We start from the raw sequence: 22,074 nt of genomic DNA, 5'->3' as shown, positions 1-22,074 counted from the left end.
TTGGACCAAATGTTCCAGATCATATAAAAGGAAGTTTAGAAGAACCTATATCTATAAAGGAAATAGAATCAGCATTGAAGTCTCTTAGAGTTGGATCCGCTCCAGGTGGTGATGGTTATACGGTTGAATTTTATAAATCATTTCAAAACATTATTTTACCATATCTATTAAAATTATATCAGTATCAAATGAATAATGGAAATATATCAGGTACTATGGCTGATTCATTAATTATTGTCTTACCAAAACCAAACAAAGATCCTACTTTGGTTTCAAATTACAGGCCTATTTCTTTATTAAATGTAGATGGTAAATTAATTTCTAAAGTACTAGCAATAAGATTAGCAAAAGCTCTTCCTTTCATTATTGATGTGCATCAAACAGGATTTATTGCTAAAAGACATTCATCACACAACACTAGATTAGCATTCCATTCTTTAAACCTAGCAAAAACTATAAATGATCCTGCATTTATGATATCTTTAGATGCAGAAAAAGCATTTGATAGAGTAGAATGGAAATTTATGTATCAAGCTCTAGAATGGTTTGGAGTAGGCCCCGGCTTTATTAAAATGATTCAAACCTTGTATAGCTCTCCTGGTGCAAGATTATATATAAATAACAATTTATCAGATAGATTTAACTTGCAAAGAGGAGTTAGACAGGGATGTCCTTTGTCCCCCTTACTTTTTGATGTTGTTTTAGAACCCTTGTTAATTGCAATTAATCAAACTAAGGAGATAAAAGGAATACCATTTTCTAACTGGGAATATAAACTTTCTGCATATGCAGATGATATTTTATTATATTTAAGAGAACCGGGGAATACTATTCCAAGTTTACTTAATCTTCTAGAGGAATTTGGAAAATTTTCTGGATATAAAATTAATTGGAGTAAATCAGAAATTCTTCCTATTAATGTTCATTGTACCAAAGGATTATTTGATTCATATTCATTTATTTGGAAAGAGGAAGGTTTAAAATATTTAGGAATTATGATTAAAAATACAATTGATGATACAGTCAAAGAAAATGAAAAACTTTTATTGAAAAAAATTACAGAAATGTGTGAACAATGGAATCCTTTACATCTTTCATGGTGGGGAAGAGTTCAAACAATTAAAATGATGATATTGCCTGTGGTTTGTTATCAAATGAGTATGATACCAATATTTTTTCAGGGGTCCTTTTATAAAAAATTAAACAATATTATTACAAAATTTGTTTGGTTTGGGAAAAGATCCAGAATAGCTTTAGTATCTTTACAAAGACCAATTGTGGAGGGAGGGGTAAATTTTCCAAATTTTTATAGGTACCATCAAGCCTATATTCTAAGACAGGGTATGTATTGGATCCTCCCAGATCTCATGGAGAATGTACCAGATTGGCTATATTTAGAATGGCGGCTCCTGTTCCCATTACATTTAGATCATTTAATTAGTATAACAATGCCTAGAAAATACAAAGATAATAGAATTTTAATAGACACTTGGAAAACATTAAGATATATTAATAACCTATCACCAGATCCAATTAGTAAATCACTAAATCAATCTATTTGGGTAAACTCCAGGATCAAAATTGGCGGATTTAAGATCGTCTGGAAACAATGGATAAGTGCAGGAATACGAACATTAAATGATGTCATTTCAGAAGGTTCACTGCTTAGTTTTTCACAATTGCAAAATAAATTTGGCTTAAATAAAACACAATATTTTAAATGGATGCAATTGAAGCAGGCCATTCAGGTAGGGTTCTCTGAATGGAAAAATCTTAATACTCAATATAGTATGCCGGTTTTATGTTTCCAGGCGGATTTCTTGGGACACCAAGCCGCAAAATGGTACAAATTGATATATGGATTTTTAAATAAAAAGAAGAAAACTGGTCTTAGAGATATTTGGAGTATTGAGATTGGACAGACAATTTCTGCATCTTAATGGCCACGATTTTGGTCCTGGAGACTAAGATCTACAAAGTCAGCATCTATGAGTCAAACATGGATGTTTTTATTACATAGAGTGTTATGGACCCCTACGCGCCTGCAAAAAATAGATAATACTAGATCCAATAGATGCTGGCATTGTAAAATAGAAATAGGGACGTTAGATCACTTAATTTTTTTTTGTCCCTGTGTAAATGCCTTTTGGAATCTGATTTGGCCCCAAATTAACAAATTACTAGAAAATCATGTAGGACTCTCATATGACACCGTATTATTTGGAACTGCAATGAGAACTCAGAGTCCGATCTCAGTAAACAATAATAAGCTGCTATTAATATTGACAGGAGTCGCCATGCAACAAATCACTCAAAATTGGAAAGACTATACCAAATTAAATTATACGTTCTGGTGGAACTCTGTCTGTCATATCTACAAAATGGAAAAAGTATTAGCATTACAACATGGGAATTTTCATAATTTCAAAAAAATTTGGCAACCATTGACTAATTATTCTAATGATTAGACTTCTTAGCACAATTATAATACTTATATAGGAATGGGGTGGGATATGTATAATTTTTAGAATCATTAATTGTAAAAAGGGGAGGGATTTATAACTTTTGATTATATATAATTTATAATATATACTGTTTATAAATTAAGTTGTATTAATGATAGATACAATGATATATAGTAATTAATTATATTACTTGAGATTCAATTATTGTAAAAAATTGAAAAATTTAATAAATAAAATTAAAAAAAAAAAAAAAAAAAAATATTTGTGAGTAGGTGTGAGCCAGCATTTAACATTGGACGTGTCTCTGGGAGTGTTTGCCCTGTACTCTCAGATTCAGGCTGCCTTTGCAGTCTTTGAGAAGGAGAAAAAAAACAGGACTAATACATCAACGCACACAGTTTAGGAAACAAGATCCTGGAATTGGAAACAGAAATAAGGAATGCCGACCTGGATGTGGTGGCGATATCCGAAACCTGGCTCACAGACTCCCACGGGTGGGACATGGTCATACCGGGTTACAACTTGCTTCGCCGGGACAGAGAGGGTAGGAAGGGAGGGGGTGTAGCATTATATACTAAAGATGACATTAAGGTCACGAAAATCTCAGATGTCCAGTATACTGGGGAATCCCTTTGGGTTAATTTGGCCAGAGGGAAGGACAAATGCTTGTATCTTGGCGTAATTTACAGACCCCCAAGACAACAGGATGACCTGGATATGGAAATAATCGAAGATATAGAAAATATCACCTTGCGTGGGGACACAGTATTGCTAGGTGACTTCAACATGCCTGATGTGGATTGGGTTACACTTGCCTCTGCTTCCGGCAGCAGCAGGAGGCTATTAAACTCTATGAAAGGAGCAAGCCTCAGGCAACTGGTGTTGGAACCGACAAGGGATCAGGCAATACTGGACCTGATACTTACCAATGGAGAAAGTGTCACAGAGGTCTCGGTGGGCGACACATTGGCCTCCAGTGACCACAACATGGTATGGTTCAATATCAGGAAAGGTTTCACTAAATCTACTACACTAACCAATGTCCTCAAATTCAAGGACACAAATTTCAAAGAAATGGGAGACTTCGTTCACCAGGCGCTACAAAGCCAAGAAGAAACCGATAACGTGGAAGACATGTGGTCGACTTTGAAAGCAACCATACAAGAAGCAACAAACCGCTATGTAAAATCAGTAAGTAAACGGCGAAGGAACAATAAGCCACAGTGGTTTACTGCGGAGATCTCAGACCTGATCAAGGAGAAGAAAAAAGCATTCATCTCTTACAAACAATCAGGGAAGCAGGACTCTAGAGCAGACTACCTGGCCAAATCAAAAGCCGTCAAAACAGCAGTCAGGGAGACTAAATTCCTCATGGAGGAGTCTCTAGCAAAGAACATCCAGAAGGGAGATAAATCCTTCTTCAGGTATATCAGTGATAGAAGAAAAAACTCAGGCGGGATTGTACGTCTTAGGAAATCAGACGGAGACTATGTGGAAAAGGATTCGGAAAAAGCCCAACTATTAAATGAATACTTCTGCTCAGTCTTCACCCGAGAAGCGCCAGGGCTCGGCCCTCAGCTACAGACAAGGGTTGGCTCAGTTGACCCGTTTAGTAACTTTGAGTTTACGCCCAGCAATGTCTACGGTGAGCTGTCAAAGCTCAAGGTTAACAAAGCAATGGGGCCGGACAACCTGCACCCCAGGGTGCTTAGGGAGCTGAGTGATGTCTTGGCGGAGCCACTGTCCGCGCTCTTCAACCTCTCCCTTAGTACAGGCAGCGTCCCGTTGGACTGGAGGACGGCTAACGTCATTCCACTCCACAAGAAAGGCTCAAAGATGGAGACAGCAAACTACAGACCAGTGAGTCTAACATCGATAGTGAGCAAACTAATGGAAACTCTAATCAAACACCAATTAGATAAGATCCTGGATGAGGAGAATCTACGGGATCCCCGACAACATGGATTTACTAAGGGGAGATCCTGCCAGTCCAACCTGATCAGCTTCTTTGACTGGGTAACGGGGAAGCTGGATATTGGGGAGTCCCTGGACATTGTGTACCTGGACTTTAGCAAAGCATTCGATAGCGTACCACACCGCAGGTTACTGAGCAAGATGAGTTCTATAGGATTAGGTAACACATTGACGAAATGGGTTGGGAGCTGGCTTGGAGGTAGGCTCCAAAGGGTGGTGGTGAACGGCACCCCCTACGAAATGACGGAGGTGATTAGTGGAGTACCACAGGGCTCAGTCTTGGGCCCAATCCTATTCAACATCTTTATAAGAGACTTGGCAGAAGGGCTTCGAGGTAAAATAACATTATTCGCCGATGACGCCAAACTGAGTAATGTAGTGGGCAAATGCACAACAGACGAAGATTCAGTGCCCGACAACATGATGCACAACCTACTCCTACTGGAGCGATGGTCTAGGACATGGCAACTCAACTTCAATGCCAAAAAATGCAAAGTTATGCACCTGGGCAGCCAGAATCCGTGCAAGTCTTATACCCTTAATGGCGAGATCCTAGCAAAAACGGTAGCAGAACGAGACTTGGGGGTAATCGTCAGTGAGGACATGAAGTCTGCCAATCAAGTGGAGCAGGCTTCGTCCAAGGCAAGACAAATCATGGGCTGCATACGAAGGGGTTTCGTCAGTCGTAAGGCGGAAGTCATTATGCCATTGTATAGATCCATGGTGAGGCCCCACCTGGAATACTGTGTGCAATTCTGGAGGCCGCATTATCGCAAGGATGTGCTGAGACTGGAGTCGGTGCAAAGAATGGCCACCCGGATGGTCTCGGGACTCAAGGATCTACCATACGAAAAACGGCTTGACAAATTACAGCTATACTCACTCGAGGAGCGCAGAGAGAGGGGGGACATGATCGAGACGTTCAAGTATCTTACGGGCCGCATCGAGGCGGAGGAAGATATCTTCTTTTTCAAGGGTCCCACGACAACAAGAGGGCATCCGTTGAAAATCAGGGGCGGGAAACTACGAGATGACACCAGGAAATTCTTTTTCACTGAAAGAGTGGTTGATCGCTGGAATAGTCTTCCACTACAGGTGATTGAGGCCAGCAGCGTGCCTGATTTTAAGGCCAAATGGGATCGGCACATGGGATCTATTCACAGGGCAAAGGTAGGGGAGGGACATTAAGGTGGGCAGACTAGATGGGCCGTAGGCCCTTATCTGCCATCTATTTCTATGTTTCTATATATGATATTTTGACTACAATATCTGTGGAAAGGGTGGGGGGTGGAGGAAATAAATTTATGTATGTAAGATGATAATATTAAGAATTTCAAGTGATGTGTATAAGTTCAATTGAAATAATATTTGTGCACTTGATATAAGATGAAAAAAATGAATAAAGAATTGGAAAAAAAAAAGTCCCTTATGACAGTGTTTTCCTAAGATATCCACAATGAATATGAATGAGGTTGCTTTGCATATCCTGCTTACATTGTATGTAGATCTTTCATACATCTTCATTGTGGATATCTTGGAAAACATTACCATAAGGGACTTATATTTATGTTTAAATCTTTTTATTAAATTTTTAAGAAAATAAGTGCAATAGACAATATCACAGCAGAAAAGTTAAAAATACAACAGAGACAAACCCCCTCCCTCCCCCCTTGGGAACAGCTTCCAATTGGTCCCAAACCATGATGAGCATATCAGTTCAATAGTCTGCTTCTGGCAGTTGAAGTTAGAGTAGAACAAAAGGGTAACCAGCAGCAAAGAAACATTGCATCAGGTTTAGAGTCCATATCAGAGATAGCTTGGCGCTCAAACCCTGCCAATTGAATTATCTGGGTTCACCAATGCGCCAGCGTGGGAGTATGTGGGGACAGCCAGCATTGTAGGATTTTTTTTGAGTCCCATAAAAATAACTTTCTGGACAAAGGCAGCTGTGCCCGGTGGTACCAGCGAGAGTTTGAAAGTAAAAAGAAACTTGTCCGTGGGTATCCAGGTACAGTTCCACACGGATTTAATCAAGAAAAAGAGGCATCTCCAATAGGCCTGAATGCCAGGACAGGAACAAAACATATGGCCTAAAGTGGATTGGGAAGCAGCACATTTTGGTCAACAATCCATGGCACTGATATACCCCCTATAGGCTCTGTTAGGTGCAAAGTAAACCCGAACCACAAATTTATAATAGTGCTCTCATTCCATAGAAACATAGAAGATGACGGCAGAAAAGGGCTACAGCCCATCAAGTCTGCCCACTCTGCTTACCCACCCCCTGTCTATGCCCTAATGACCCAATTTCCTTATCTTGACCCTCGTAGGGATCCCACATGGGTATCCCATTTATTCTTAAAGTCTGGCATGCTGTCTGCCTCGATCACCTGCACTGGAAGCTTGTTCCAATGATCAACCACTCTCTCTGTGAAGAAATACTTTCTGGTGTCGCCATGAAATTTTCCACCCCTGAGTTTGAACAGGTGCCCTCTTGTGGCTGAGGGTCCCTTGAGAAAGAAAATATCATCTTCCACTTCGACATGTCCCGTGAGGTACTTAAATGTTTCGATCATGTCTCCCCTCTCCCTACGTTCCTCAAGAGTGTAGAGCTGCAATTTATTCGGTCTCTCTTCGTACGAGAGACCCTTCAGCCCCGAGATCATCCTGGTGGCTGTCCGCTGAACCGATTCAATTCTGCGCACATCTTTACTGTAATGTGGCTCCAGAATTGCACACAGTACTCCAGATGAGGTCTCACCATGGCCCTGTACAACGGCATTATAACTTCAGGCTTTCGGCTGACGAAACTTCTATTGATACACTGCTGAGATCAATAGTTGCGCATCAAACTTGACACTCCGCTTGATCAAATCTGCAGAAATCTGTATGTTGAGATCATGAGACCAATTAGTTGCCAGAGCCTCATAATTCAAATCACCGGCCAACTCCTGTAGGAAGCGGTGATGAAAGCGTAGTGGTATCGGTACTTGTGCAGTCAAACAAAGGGATTCAGACAACTTCTCCTGAATGTCTTCCAACCAAGCCACTTTAGGACGAGAGTGGACATAATGTTGCAGAGGTTGTAGAGTACCATCAGACTGTAACACCTGGGATAAATATAACAAACCCTTCAGAGACCACTGATGAAATGTCTCTTGACTCATCCCAGGAATAGGAATAAAGTCCCATTTCCCCAATGGGCAAACACAGGGTCACATCTGGCCTAATAGTTAACTGTGCATATAGACGTTTCCAAGTTTTATGTACTAGAAACAGATACATAGCCCCATAAGAATAAGCATGCTCAGGCAAGCGTTTAGTATGGAGCAAGTAACTAAAATGATAAGGTAGGTATGCTTGACATTCTGTCCCTGTTGCTGAAAAGTAATCTATCTTAAAGAACCAATCATTCACATGTCTACTTGGGAAAATGACTGCCTTATGGGAACTGCATGAGAAGCAAATTTATAATTGGGAACTTAAACCTGTGAGATTTTCTAAGTTTCCTTTCTTTTTTTTTTTTTTTTTCAAAATATTTATTCATTTTTCATCTTACATCAAGTGCACAATATTACAACATTTAAATTTATACACATCACTTGAATTTCTTTCTATTATTATCTTAAATACATAAATTTATTTCCTCCCCACCCATCCTTCCCACAAATATTTTAATCATAAAATTTGTATAAATATTACATTCTTATCTACTGATTAAACCTTAAAAAGAACTTTATACCACCTCCCCCATATTATAAATGCACTTTCAATGAAAAATGGCGTCTAATCATTGCAATAAGTTGTTAATGCCCCCAGATCTTTTAAAAATTATTATAATTTCCTTTTTGTATGGCAATTGTTCTTTCCATTTTGTAAATATGGCATAATGAGTTCCACCAGAATGTATAGTTAAGTCTACTACAATTTTTCCAATTCCTGGTGATATATTGTATGGTGACTCCTGTCATCTATAATAATAAAACGCTAGGCGCGCATGCGCACTCACGCTGCGTGTTCCCTGATCCCTGATCTGTCGGGATGTGGCGGCACGAGTGCGCATGTGCGCTTACTACGTATCCGAAGGTGCGCTAGAGACGCAACAGGCGTGTTCGGCAGCGGGACATTTAGAAGCAGCCACAGAGGGGGAAAATAAAAGTGTACCATAGTCGTCAGAAGGCGCGGGGCAGCGGTCCGTGAGTGACAGAAAAGGAAAAGCAAGAGTTGGTGTCACTCGGAGACGGCCTCCACAGCCCCTGTCACAGCCTAGGCCTCCCGGCTACTCACACGCACCCTCCGAAGGGCTGGGGCACAAAGAGCGCCTCCTGCCCCTCCCCCCGGGACGAACCGAGAAACAGAGCTGGCCCGGCCTCCGCGACAGACCCGAGGAGCCCAGCAACTTTCCGCCCCGGCTCTTGTGCTGACCCCGCCGCCAGGGACCCGAGTCCTTTGCTGCCCCCCCTTCCCGCCCCGCAGTCCCGACTATGAACCTGGTGATTCCAGACCCTTCCCACGGTCTGTCCGGCTCCCTTAGTCCCTTACCACCCCCCCCCTTTCTTTCCCTTCCTGCGGTCCCGACTACGAACCTGGCAATTCCAGCAGCGTGTGCAGCAGTCTTCACACGCTGCTTCGGGTCCTTCTACTGCCCTGATTTGCTCTGCCGCGTCTCTGATGATGTCATTTGAAATAACATCATCTAAAATCCGTATACCAGCAATAATCCAATGCTTCCATACGATTTTAAATCCGCCAGTTTGAATCTAAGTTTCCTTTCTGATATTGACCCTATGACAACATTCTTGTTGTTTTTTGTTTGCAGATGCACAAGTCTGGGGTATTGAGGAAAGCAATTGATTATATTAAGTATCTGCAGCAGGTGAACCACAAGCTGAGGCAGGAAAACATGACCCTAAAACTAACCAACCAAAAAAACAGTAAGTATTTGTGTACTTGATACCTTAAGACATCACCATAAAAATATGTTTCACAAAAAGAAAGCCATTGGAAGTGATAAATACCTGTGTAGCTCTTTATATCCATTACATGTTTTACTGTAACTTTTTTATAGCAGGGTTTTCTGTTTCCAAGGAATATGGGTACCTATTGGGCAGAGCCCCCACCCTGCAGCCTTATGCATCACCATGAGGGAGGCCCTATATTGAGGCCAACTGAGGCGGCAACCTCAGGCGGCGCAGTTGAGGGAGTGAAATCTTGCTACAGGCCAGCCTACCTGCTGGTTGGCTTTCTCTGCCGCTCCCCTTCCCAGCATCTAATGCTTTCACTCTTGTGCCATGTGCTGCACAGCATGTGAAAGAGAGGTGGGAGCATTGGTTTTAGCCTCCCCTTTGGTCTCTAGGGCTGAGGAACCTCGGGGGGGGGGGGGGGGCTGTCTGCTACCAACAACAATTTATTATTTCTATAGCATACCAGGTGCATACAGCACTGTACCTTGTATATGCAAGAGATGATCCCTGCTCAGAAGAGCTTATAATCTAATGGGCAGACACACAGAGGGGGCTAAAAGTTGTAGGGGACTATTAAGGGAATGACTGACAGATATGTTGGCTAGGTCAGTATTTAAATGCAGCTTCAAATAAGTGGGCTTTTAGTCTGGCTTTGAATACCACCAAAGATGGAGCCTGACATAGTGAGCCAGGCAGGTTGTTCCAAGCATGAGGCGCAACAAGGTAGAAGGGATGGAGAAGGGAGTTGGCGATAGAGAAAAAGGGTACCAACAGGAGAGACTTGTCTAATGAGTGGAGTTCCCAGAGAGAAGTATAGAAAAGTAATGAGAGGAGAGATACTGAGTAGCAGCAGAGCAAGTACACTTGAACATCAGTGAGGAGTTTGAATTGTATGTGGAGACGGACTGGGAGCCAGTGAAGCAACCTGAGGAGAGGTGTAATGTGGGTAATAACGACTGTTGGAATATGAGGCGCACAGCAGCGTTTTGAAAAGATTGAAGTTGAGTGATATGGCTTAGCGGTAGACTGGTGAGAAATATTGCAATAATCCAGACAAAGGGTGGCGAGGGCATGGATGAGGCTCAGAAAGGAAAGGATGGATTTTAGCAATATTATAAGAGAAAGAAACAACAAATTTTGGCAGTCTGTTGGATATGAGAGGAGAAGGAGAGCGACGAGTCCAAGATGACCTCAAGCTTATGAGCTGTCAAGACAGTGTATGAGAAAATCTCTCCCAGAGCCCTAGAACAGCGGTGTACCTAAGTATAAGAGTGTGGAAGCTGCGGAACTCAAGAGACATAAGATGGAGTTACCTAAAGAGGACTCTGTGATGCCTAGTAAGACTTTTTCTCTTGAATTTGTTAATTTGATGTGGGGAGCTTATTTGGATAGCCAGGATCCTCATATGAAGTCTGGCATTGAACCAGGGGTTGCTCAAGGGGGCTTAAGTTCCCATGGTGCATCAGAGTCATTAACCGTAGCTGCCCAAGATCCTGTGGATTTTTCTGACAGAGACTCAGTCTGTATGCCCTTGCTGTTACAGTCTTCCCTGCTATAGGGGAGATAAAGGGGCACAAATAGGATATAGGGGCACAAATAGGAGGAAGTACACAGGAAGCAGTGGTGGTCCTTGATCAAGGAGAGGATTTCACAGTTCACTGACTGTTCAAACCTTCGGTGCTATTAGAGCTCATTATGGACTCCCTGTGGGAATTACAGTTAGATTCCCTCTACATCAAACCCGTCATCGATATAGCGCAAAAATATAAAATCAAAATCCACTCTTATGCAGATGACATCCAGCTGCTCCTCCCCTTAGGCGAAAACCGGCCATCCCAAATTGCTAACCTCGAACTCTGCCTCACCGACATGAAAACTTGGATGTCAAACAACAAGCTTCAACTTAACGCCTCCAAAACCGAACTCCTATGGATCAGAAACAAAAACACCAAATACCTACGACCTACACTAACATGGGATTCCACTCTACTAACGGCAGCAGATCAAGTTCGCAGCCTGGGAGTAACCCTAGACGGACACCTATCCCTATCTAACCACATATCCCAAGTAGTCTCCACCTCCTTCTACTACCTTCGCCAACTGAAAAGGATCAAACCCTACATCTCCACACCAGACCTTGCCCAACTCCTATACGCAAATGTCCTCTCCAGAATGGATTATTGTAACTCCCTATTTAATGGACTAACCAAAAATAATATCAAACGCCTCCAACGGGTCCAAAATGCAGCCATCCGCCTCCTACACAACCTCAACTACCACGATTCCATCTCCCCGGCACTCCATGCTGAACACTGGCTCCCAATTAGCCAACGCTGTACCTTCAAAGCCCTGGCAATTGCTCACAAGAGAATCTACTCCACCACCCCCTCCTACATAAAATCCAAGCTTCCCATCTACAACCCCACTCGCACCCTCCGCTCAAAGATACGCCTATGCACCCCCCCCCCGGAAGATCCCTGCTCACAGAAACTGCCCATAAACGATCCTACAGCCACTTCATCCCACACCTCTGGAACCAACTCCCCCCCCAACTTAGACAACAGAACTCATTATTAACATTCCGTAAATCGATAAAGACCCTCCTCTTCAACTAAAGATCTCCTCTGTCTTCTCCCCCCCTTAGGCCCCTCCCTCCACTCTCCTATCACCTTCCCGAAATTCCAGTATGACCCTCTCTTACTCTATCCACTAACAAATTGTACCAAAACGCTTATAACTTTCCTTAAACTAAACTACTGTATTTCCCCCTTCTCTCTTTCTGCCTACTCTCCCTGTATTTAATTCTCTCCAAAAACTATAAATCTAGTCCCTAAACCTGTTGTACTACTTATATGTCTAGTTACCCTCCACTGTGTATGTTCATTTGTAAACCGTTCTGAGCTATTGGGAGGACGGGATAAAAATCTAAATAAATAAATAAATAAATTCCCAGCAAAATTCTTCCACTCTGTGTTCTATCCTTAGCGGAGTGAGAGTGCAGCCCACGTCTTTTTTTCCTGGCATCCTGATATGAGTGTTTTAGACAGAGCACTGGGATGCTTCTGAGGGTTCCTTGAAGGTTAGCAAAATAATGTCTAGGCTGTATCCTATGAAACAGGAGTGTCAACAGATGTTCACTCGGCCTAAGATGGATTCCTTGGTTGCTCAGGTAACTAAGTGCACATCCCTGCCAAGTGAGGGTGGCGTAGTACTAAAGAATATGCAGGATCGTAGAGTGGATGTGGTCCTAAAGAGGCAGTTCAAAACTTTGGCCTTAGAAATCAAAGCAGCTGCAGCAACTTCTTTTGTGACACGCGCTTGTCATACCAAGACACATGGGCTCACCCTAGCAGAGGACGAGCCTTTGCCTCAGTTTATGCTAGAAGGGGTGAATTATGTAGCCGATGCTCTCTACGACGTCTTTTCAGCCTGCAGAATGCTCTGGATAAGGCAGTGGGTGGGAGATTCCACTTCCAAGACTACTCAGCAGATTCCCTTTCAAGGGACAGATGTAGTTCAGAAAGGGTCTGATGGCCAGTGTGGCCAAAATCTCTGCTGGACAGCAGACCACGAACCTCTAGAGGTTCAGGGAAGTCTAATTTTCATTATTCCAGGTGCTTTCATCAGTACTCAGGAGGAATCTCGTCTCGGAGATTCACAGGACCCAGGTGAAGCCAAGCCACGAGTACTCGTCCCTCTTTAACCTTCAAGAAGGCACAATGATGTTAGGGCCGAGGTCTTCTCCCTGGGGGGAAGGCTCTCAGCGTATGCAGAGGTCTGGGAACAGATCTCATCACACCACTGAGTGCTAGAGATCATTTAGGGAGGGCACGAGCTTGAGTTCACCCATCCCTTAACAGACTGGTTTGTAGACTCTTTCTGGTGAGGTGCCTAGAAAAGTCATACAGAGTCCTAGCAACAGTAAGAGACTTGTAGAAATTGAGGCCATAGAGCCAGTTCCGCCAGAATAACTGGATTCTGGTAGATACTCCATATACTTCATAGTGTTCAAAAAGGCTCAGAAGACTAGAGACTTATTCTGGATCTTACGCATGGCAACAAGGCCCCGAAGGTTCTACGCTTTTTCATGAAAACCATGCAGTCAGTCATCACAGCGGTGGTTCCAGGGGAATTTCTAGCTTCCATAGAGTTGACAGAAGCCGACCTGCATATCCACATATTTCCAGAACACAGGAGATTCCCGAGATTCCATGTGCTGGAGAGACATTATCAGCTCTCAGTGCTTCCCTTTAGATTTGTAACAGCGCCCTGCATGTTCACCAAGGTGATGATGGTGGTAGCAGGGCAGGATTGCAAGTGCATCCATATTTGATTAGAACTCCATCATTATTGGAAGGGGAACAAGCAGTGACTCAAGTGGTTCAGGTCTTGCAGACCTGGACTGAATAGTGATTTTCGAAAGAACCAAATGATTCTGTCCCAGTACCTGGGAGTACTATTCAACATGGGAGTAGGCTGGGTCTGTCTTCCAGAGGCAAGCAGACAGAAGCTCTGCATTCAAATAACAGTCATGATAGCCAAGCCAACTCCATCTGCATAGCACTATTATCAAGTACTAGTCTCCATGGCAGACATAATAGATGTAGTTCCTTGGGTGAAGGCTCGCATGTGTCCTCTCCAGAATGCCCTACGCTTTGTAGACTCCAGAATCTCACCGCAGTGTGAGTTAATGGCTCCATCCACAGTTGTTATTGCAGGGCATGCTCCTCAGAATAACTTCGTAGGTGATTCTCACAGCAGATGCTAGCCTGTTCGGCTGGCAAGGCCATTGCAAAGGATGCCCAGTTCGAGGGATGTGGCTGGCCTCCCAGAGAAAATGGTCCATCAACAGACTGGAGCTTTGGGCCATTTAATTGGCCCAAAGCTCCAGTCTGTACGTCCAGTCCAGTACGTCCAGGTGCTGATGAAAGGACCTGGAATTACAGAAGCTTGAGAAGATTCTGGAAGGACTGGTGGTCCGTGTCTTCTCAGATAGTGCTTAGTGGTGGCATATGCCAGTCGCCAAGGAGGCATCAAGAGTGTGCAGCTGAGCCTGGAAACCCATTTATTGTTCCGGTGGGCAGAGCTATACTTGCAGGTGATCTCTGTGATACATATAGTGGGAGTGGACAATGTCCAGGCTGATTGGCTCAGCAGGCAGACCTTACATAGACCGGAGAATGGACATTATCTGCAGCAGCATTCCAGTCCACCATTCTTCAATAGGGTCAGCCAACTTTCAGTCTGATGGCTATGATGAGGAACAAGAAGGCGGACAGTTTTCTCAGTCTAAAATCTGAGCCCAGAAGCAAAGGCTTGGACACCCTAGTCCAGCCATGGTCAAAGAACAAGCTCTTGTACATTTTCCTTCCATGGCCCATGATAGGGCAAATACTTCACATAATAGCGAACCACCCAGGAAGAGTTGTTCTCATAGTACCTGATTAACCGTGCAGGCCTTGGTACGCAGACCGTGTGTCTTCAGAGGGACAAGGGTCTCAGACTGCAGCTATAGCCTGATCTTCTATCTCAGGAACCAATGGTCATAGAAGATGTGGATTGCTTAAGTCTTGCGGCATGGATTTTGAGCACATACTGTCCAGAATGATATACCTATGTACTAGAAAAGTTATTTGCAAGGTAAGAGCCTTATCTCTTTTTAAATATGCATCCTATTTCTGATCCCTAAAAGAGGAGAATCCAGTTTAAACATAGGGAAAAGGGTTTCCTACTAGCCTGGAGACTCAGAATTAGTCAATATTACACTAGTAGCTAACATTGGTGTCTTGTGTTTACCAGGGATGAAAGGTGGTGCTGCCACATGGGTAGGAAATATGTGAGGGAGTGAAGAGTAGAAATAGAGGGCAGTTATTTGCTATTAAGAAGAGGTCCCCCAAAGAAACTTGGGATCTGAGTCTCTTTGTCCTTGTAGTCAGTAATGTTGAGCCTTAACTGAGCATCAATAACTAGAAAAGAGGTGACAGAAGTAGATATCTGAGGCAGCTGTAGGATCATTTCATCCAATGCCAATATATGGTGTTGTGTTATACCTCTGAACAGTTCTTGGTGGTGGTGTTCTATTATCAATTGTAAATTGTCTCTCCGTGGTCTATCATAATGAATACCCAGTTGATAAGAATTTTGCCTGTTTTTGCCAGTTTGTACATGGCAGATTTTGAAGACACTTTGAAGACACATCCTTTTGAAAATGATATAATTCTGTGGGTGTGGAGAACAGTGTCCCCGGAACAATTCATCTCAACCTGTGTTCTGTTATCTCTTACAGAGCTCCTCAAGGGCATTGACCTCAGCAGCTTGGTGGACACAGAGATGGATATGAAGATGAATGAATTCCATCAGAACGTCCTTATCATGTCTCCTCCTTCATCAGACCCTGGATCCCCAGCAGGCTTCTCCCCCTACTCCATTGATTCTGAGCCAGCAAGCCCCCTGTTAGAGGACGAGAAGGTATGAATTCTGTTTCCATGAACCAAGATCTAAGTACAGCCTAAGCCTGAGCCATTAATAACATTCTTCTATTTTGTGTTTATGGGAGAAGCCCTAGATAAATCATAGCCTCTATTGTATTGGTTGATGAAAGGTGGAAGGAGCTGTTTCAAGGCAGCAGCATTGTTTGGGGGAAGGGGGTATGGAGGGGATTGGGAGTATTCTTAATGGGATTAAGGAAACTTCACTAGGATAGAGAAGTTGTAGGAGAAGGGGTATTTCTTTTTCTGTCAGGAAGAAGGACTGAGATATTTATTGCTCCTCTTAGCATAGCAGAGTGCTGAAAACCGTGAAATCTTGACATACCGTATTTTTTTGCTCCATAAAACGCACTTTTTCCACCCCCAAAAAGGGTGGAAAAGTGGGTGCGTCATATGGAGCGAGGATGACTACCCCCTCCTCCCAGTACCTTTTTAAAGCACCATTCGCCCTTTAAAAACACGGCCTGCCCGCGGGACTCACAAGAACCAATGCAGCCATTCAGAAAGCGGGGCGGGCCCAGGCAACAGCACAGAAAGCACACTCCTGCTGTCCCATACACTGCTGGCCCACCAGGCTTAAGGGGCGTTTAAAAAGGCACTGTGGGGAAGAAGAAGGAGTTGACTTCCATGCTCAATGGATGAAAACTAGCACGTCCATCTTAGATAAAATTGCCCCAATACGAAAGAGCAAAAGCTGCTCAAACAAATACAACAAATGGTTTGACGTCGAACTCCTAACAATGAAACAATCAGTAAGACGATTAGAGAGAATCTGGAAAAAAACGGGAAAAATGTCAGACCGAAACATCTGGAGATCCAATATAAAACTCTACAAACAAATAAAAGAAAAACGTAAAACATTTTACTCGTCCAAAATCAACTCATCTAATACTGGCTCAAAAGGAGCCAATACAAAAGAACTGTTCAACATAGTTACAAATTTATTCAACACCACACGCCACACTCAACCCATGCATAATGCCAAACTACCCTCAGCAAACGAACTAGCACAACATTTCGACTCAAAAATCAAAAACCTAAGAAACAACTACTCGACAATTCCTGCATACGAACATCAATCAATTGATATACCAAGAAATGAAAAACCAGCGGATATGATCTGGAGTTCCACAACTCAGATTGGAATAACTACATCAAATTATATAACAAATACTCTAATACATACTGTGTCTTGGACTCATGTCCCCCAGAGATTATGAAAACAGCTCCATTAGGCTTTAAATTATCCCTATTGAATTATCTAACCAATAACCTATACAATGGAAATTTCCTCACCAACAATGGTCATATTATAATAACCCCAATCCCAAAAAATTGTAAAGAACCAGCAACATCAATAACCAACTATAGACTTGTAGAATCTATTCCATTTATGGTAAAAATCATGGAAGGATTGGTACACACCCAACTAATGGAATACTTGACCAATTCTCCCTCCTGCACGAAACTCAATCTGGTTTTAGGCCTCTATTTAGCACTGAAACAGTAATTGCGGCCATTCTGGACAATTTGCGCTACTTGTTCAGTAAGGGCCTCAACGCCCTAATCATGCAATTTGACATGAGTTCTGCCTTTGACTTGATGGACTATGGAAAACTGTTATAATGCCTAGACGCAATTGGAATCAGAGGAGAAGTACTGAACTGGTTTCGAGGTTTCCTTATATCACGCACATACCAAGTCCGTTTTAATCACGATCTCTCAGATACATGGAGCAATCCATCTAGCGTGCCACAAGGATCACCGCTATCCCCTTTGCTCTTCAATGTTTACATGTCCTCATTGGGTGCACAACTATCCCAGCTGGGGATAAAACTATTTAGCTATGCTGACAACTTCACAATAATTATCCCATTTACCAACTCTGTCTCAGAATTCACCCCCAAAGCAACAGAAGTATTAAATCGGATGGAGCAATGGATGACCGAATTCAGACTAAAACTAAACTCAGAGAAAACAAAATTTTTCATAGCAGCACCATACCCACTCGACACTAAAGCACCAATGTGTATCAACAACCTTAGTTATCCAATTCAACCCACTATGAAGATATTGGGTGTAACACTGGACCAGAATCTGACCATGAAAGACCAGGTAGACTCCTTGATCAGAAAAATCTTTCACACCCTCTGGAAACTTCGGTCCATCAGAGCTTACTTCGATGCCTCATCATTTCAAATTCTAGTACAATCCCTTATTCTGAGTCAACTCGATTATTGTAACATCGCCTACTTGGCACTCCCCCAGAAGTACATGTGGCGATTGCAACTAGTTCAAATTACAGCGGTTAGACTACTTTGTGGACTGAAGAAGTTTGATCATGTGACACCTTCCTATCGACTTTTACACTGGCTACCGATGGAGGCACGTGTGAAATTCAAGTTTGGTTGTTTTTGCTTCAAGGTACTCTATGGCTTAGCCCCTAAATACATAACAAACCTTTTTTCTTTCTCAACCAATAGACACAAGCGAAGCTCACACCTGAACTTCGTTTCTCCACCGGTTAGAGGTTGTAAATTTAAAAGTCATCATCAACATCTTCTCGCACATCAAGCAGCAATATGGGGTAAAGACCTTGAACAATTGCTTGTGCCTACTACCTATGGAGAATTCAGGAAACGCCTGAAAACACATCTATTCCTGAAATACTTAGGAAACCAACCTATTCAATCTTAGTCCTTAACAACCGAGCGCAAGAACCACCTGTCGCTAAATCTGTACTTTGTTTATTCATTCAATCTATAACTTTGTTTATTCACTCAATCTGTAACATCCCTTATTCTGAGTCACTCAATCTGTAACATTTCTAATCATTGTAAACCGCATAGAACTTCACGGTCCTGCGGTATATAAACTGTTATTATTATTATTATTATTGCATGCAATCGCTGCTGCTGGAGTAATAAGGAGGAACACGGGGATGGGGAAGAGCAGTGGAGAGGAAAGAAAGGGATTGCATTGGGGGAGGGAAACAGAGGGAAAGTTTCCAGCATCAGGGGGGGGGGGGGAGCAGGCCAGAAAGATATGTGGCCTTGAGGTGAGGTGAGATGGGGGAAGGGATCTATAGAAGAAGGTAAGAGATGGGAAGAAGCTGAATATGGGGAGAGATAAGAACATAGAAGAGAGATGCTGGGCAAGGAGGGATCGCAGGGTCAGAGATGTAGACTCAATGGTAGATAGAGAGAGGGTAGGAACAGTGGAACATAAAGGCAATGCTGGAAAATGGAGGAGATTAGGACACTGAGGGACAATGCTGGAAAAGGGGCAGATGGAGACATGGAGGTAGGATAGGGGCAGGGACAGAGAAGGAAGATACTAGGTATGGCAAATAGAGGTGCAGAAGGAACAAGGATGGTGGACCTGGGAATAGAAGAAATGTCAGGGACAGGAGACCCTGCACAAACAGAAGAAACAGATAAAAACAGAAAAGAGACGCATGGAGTCAAAGTAAATTACTGAAAAAACCCAAAATGTGTTCAAACAACAAAGGTAGAAAAAAGTATTTTATTTTGCATTTATTAATTTAAATTAGCTTTTGGAAATCTCTGATATCTTGTATTTCCAAATAAAACAAAAACAGCCTACCACTAGACCACCAGAGGTGAGGGAGGGCAGGTTACATTTCAGGGCAGTGGGACAGGGTACAGAGCCTGGCAGGGAGTGAGGGAGGTTGGATGCACAATTTGGTTCAGAATGTTTTTTTTCTTGTTTTCCTCCTCTAAATCAGGATGCATCTTATGGTCCGGTGCATCTTATGGAGCGAAAAATACGGTATATTCCAGTCTTACCCTCAGCAATTAATCTTGGTTTAACTACATGCACTCATACTTAGGTTGTGAGTTCTAGGAGTCCTTGTATTTTGTGCACTGGTTTATGACAAAATTATATAGTTTAATTCCACTGTGGAATCCTTATGGGTAGAAATTCCATGGATGATGGAGAAAAATATTGAGTATGGTTCTTTATCTTCATTATTCCTCTGTCCTGACAATTTTTGGAGTTCCTTTCTCCTTACTTGGGTTTGATTTGTTTTGAAAAGCAATATATCAAGCAATGAATAAACTGAACTAAGCATTGCTATACTGGGATAGACCAAAGGTCCATCAAGCCCAGTATCCTGTTTTCAACTGTGGCAAATCCAGGTCCAAGAAATTGGCAATATCCCAAAAGAGTAAAACAGATTTTATGCTGTTGCTGCTTATCCTAGGAATAAGCAGTGGATTTTCCCAAGGCTGTTTTAGTAATGGCTTATAGACTTTTCCTGTAGGACCTTTTACAAACCCTTTTTAAATCTCTCTTAGCTAACTGCTTTAATCATGTTCGCTGGCAATGAATTCTGAAGTTTAATTACATGTTGAGTAAAGAAATATTTTCTCAGATTTGTTTTAAATTTATTATTTAGTAGCTTCTAAGTCCCTTGGAAAGAATAAACAAGTGATTCATGTCTACTCATTCCACTCCACTTGGTAAAGCTAACAAATTTAGCCACAGTCACCCTGGTCTTAACTGAGTAAATACCTCACTAGAACACACTATAGGGAGGTCATATTTCTAACTGCTATTGATGACTGTTTTATGGAGCAGAACGACCTAGAATCTATGAGAAAGGAGCTTCTCTAGATTTAGTCCTTGCTACAATGCTGGATCTGGTGCGGGAATAATGGTGGTGAGATTGCCTGGCAATAATGATCCTAGTATGATCAAAGTTTAATATAATTACTGGAGAAAGGGCATTAAAGAGAACTGTTGAAGTTTCAACTTTTATATGGTGTGGACATTATTTAAAAATATTATGTTGAAAGCCTAGATCAAATGCATTCCATGCATTAGATAATATCAAAATGCCAGTTTGGTTAATGAGGTAACCCCCCACCACCACCACAAAAAAGGCTTTCAAAAAATGGAAAGTGGATCCAAATGAATAAGATAGCAAAGATCACAAAAAATGAGGAAGTTTGACATAAGTTTAATAAAGCAGGCTAAAAAAGATTTTGAGGTGGTGGAGAGGAAAATGGTGATGGAATACAAAAAAGCGTGTGATGAACACAGAGGATCTAGAATCAGAAAATAATAGTAAATATTGAAGAACTAAGGCCAGTACTGGGCAGCCTTGCACAGTCTGTGTCTGTATATGGTCGTTTGGGGAAGGATGGGCTGGGGAGGACTTCAATGGCTGAGAGGGTGTAGATGGACTGGAGTGAACTTTGACGGAGACTTCAGTAGTTGGAACCTAAGAACAGTACTGGGCAGAGTTTTAGATTCTTGCCCAGAAATAACTAAGGAGAAGAAGAACAAACCCCCCCCCCCCCCAAAAAAAAAAAAAAAACCCCAACAAATTTTTAGATTGAATGAGGTTGGGCAGACTAGCTGGACCATTCGGATCTTTACTTGCCATCATCTACTATGTTACTATATAAAAGGTCAGTATAGAGGCAAATGCTAATAACTGATTTATTAATGTTTTGAATATTATAAACTAAAACAGAGAAACAGATGGCACATAAAGGCCAAATGGCCCATCCACTATCTCCTCTCCCTAAGAGATCCCACATGCCTGTCCCATGCTTTCTTGAATTCAGACAGTCTTTGTCCTCACCACCTCTACTGGGAGACTATTTTACACATCTACCACCCTTTCTGTTAAAAAAAAAAAAAGTACTGGTTTGAAGAGCAGCATAACCAGGCTAGATTTGATTTAAATCTAATTTAAATCACTAGTCAGAAAGACTTCATTTAAATCATGGCTTTTTACAGAAACACTCATTCTTGCTGGTATCTAATATAATAAAATGCTAGGCCGCGCATGCGCACTAAAAAAAACGTGTTCCCTGATCCGTCCCGAAAACACGAGTGCGCATGCGCGCGTTTTACGTCATCACCTGCTCTCTACCTCGCGCCACCGATCACTCCTCCTGCACTATGCCACGCCAGGCATGTCCGCAACCGGCCTCGAGCTCCTGGGGGCCGGCGGCGTGAGCCGCCCGGCGGTGCAGTGCTGAGGTCCCGCCTCCGCCCTACACGGCGCCGCCAGACCCGGCCCTACACTGAGATCCGCGATCGGGTTGCCATGGAAACCCCGCCGCAGCCTCGCAGCTAGGTAGGGGGACAACAATCGCGCTTATGTTCAAGCCGCCGCCACGACTCCTCTCTCGAACCGCACCA

The 22,074-nt window shown here is 42.6% G+C and overlaps 1 protein-coding gene across 3 annotated transcripts in view; it reads left to right on the top strand.

The window, feature by feature from the left end:
* SREBF2 (sterol regulatory element binding transcription factor 2) overlaps positions 1-22,074 on the top strand; it is a 181,007-nt gene that overhangs the window by 26,566 nt on the left and 132,367 nt on the right. For all 3 annotated transcript variants that reach the window (XR_004537939.1, XM_033929355.1, XM_033929354.1), the window contains exons 6-7: positions 9,259-9,373; positions 15,690-15,871. Coding sequence is in view for 2 of the 3 variants with exons in the window: in XM_033929355.1 (XP_033785246.1) it covers positions 9,259-9,373; positions 15,690-15,871 (297 nt within the window). In the remaining variant the exon portion in view is untranslated. The remainder of the gene's footprint in view (positions 1-9,258; positions 9,374-15,689; positions 15,872-22,074) is intronic.

The sequence above is a fragment of the Geotrypetes seraphini genome, chromosome 2 (assembly GCF_902459505.1).
Source record: "Geotrypetes seraphini chromosome 2, aGeoSer1.1, whole genome shotgun sequence".
Classification (NCBI taxonomy): Eukaryota; Metazoa; Chordata; class Amphibia; order Gymnophiona; family Dermophiidae; genus Geotrypetes; species Geotrypetes seraphini.
The sequence above is the reverse complement of the archived record's forward strand: the minus strand, read 5'-3'. Positions and strand labels throughout refer to the sequence as shown.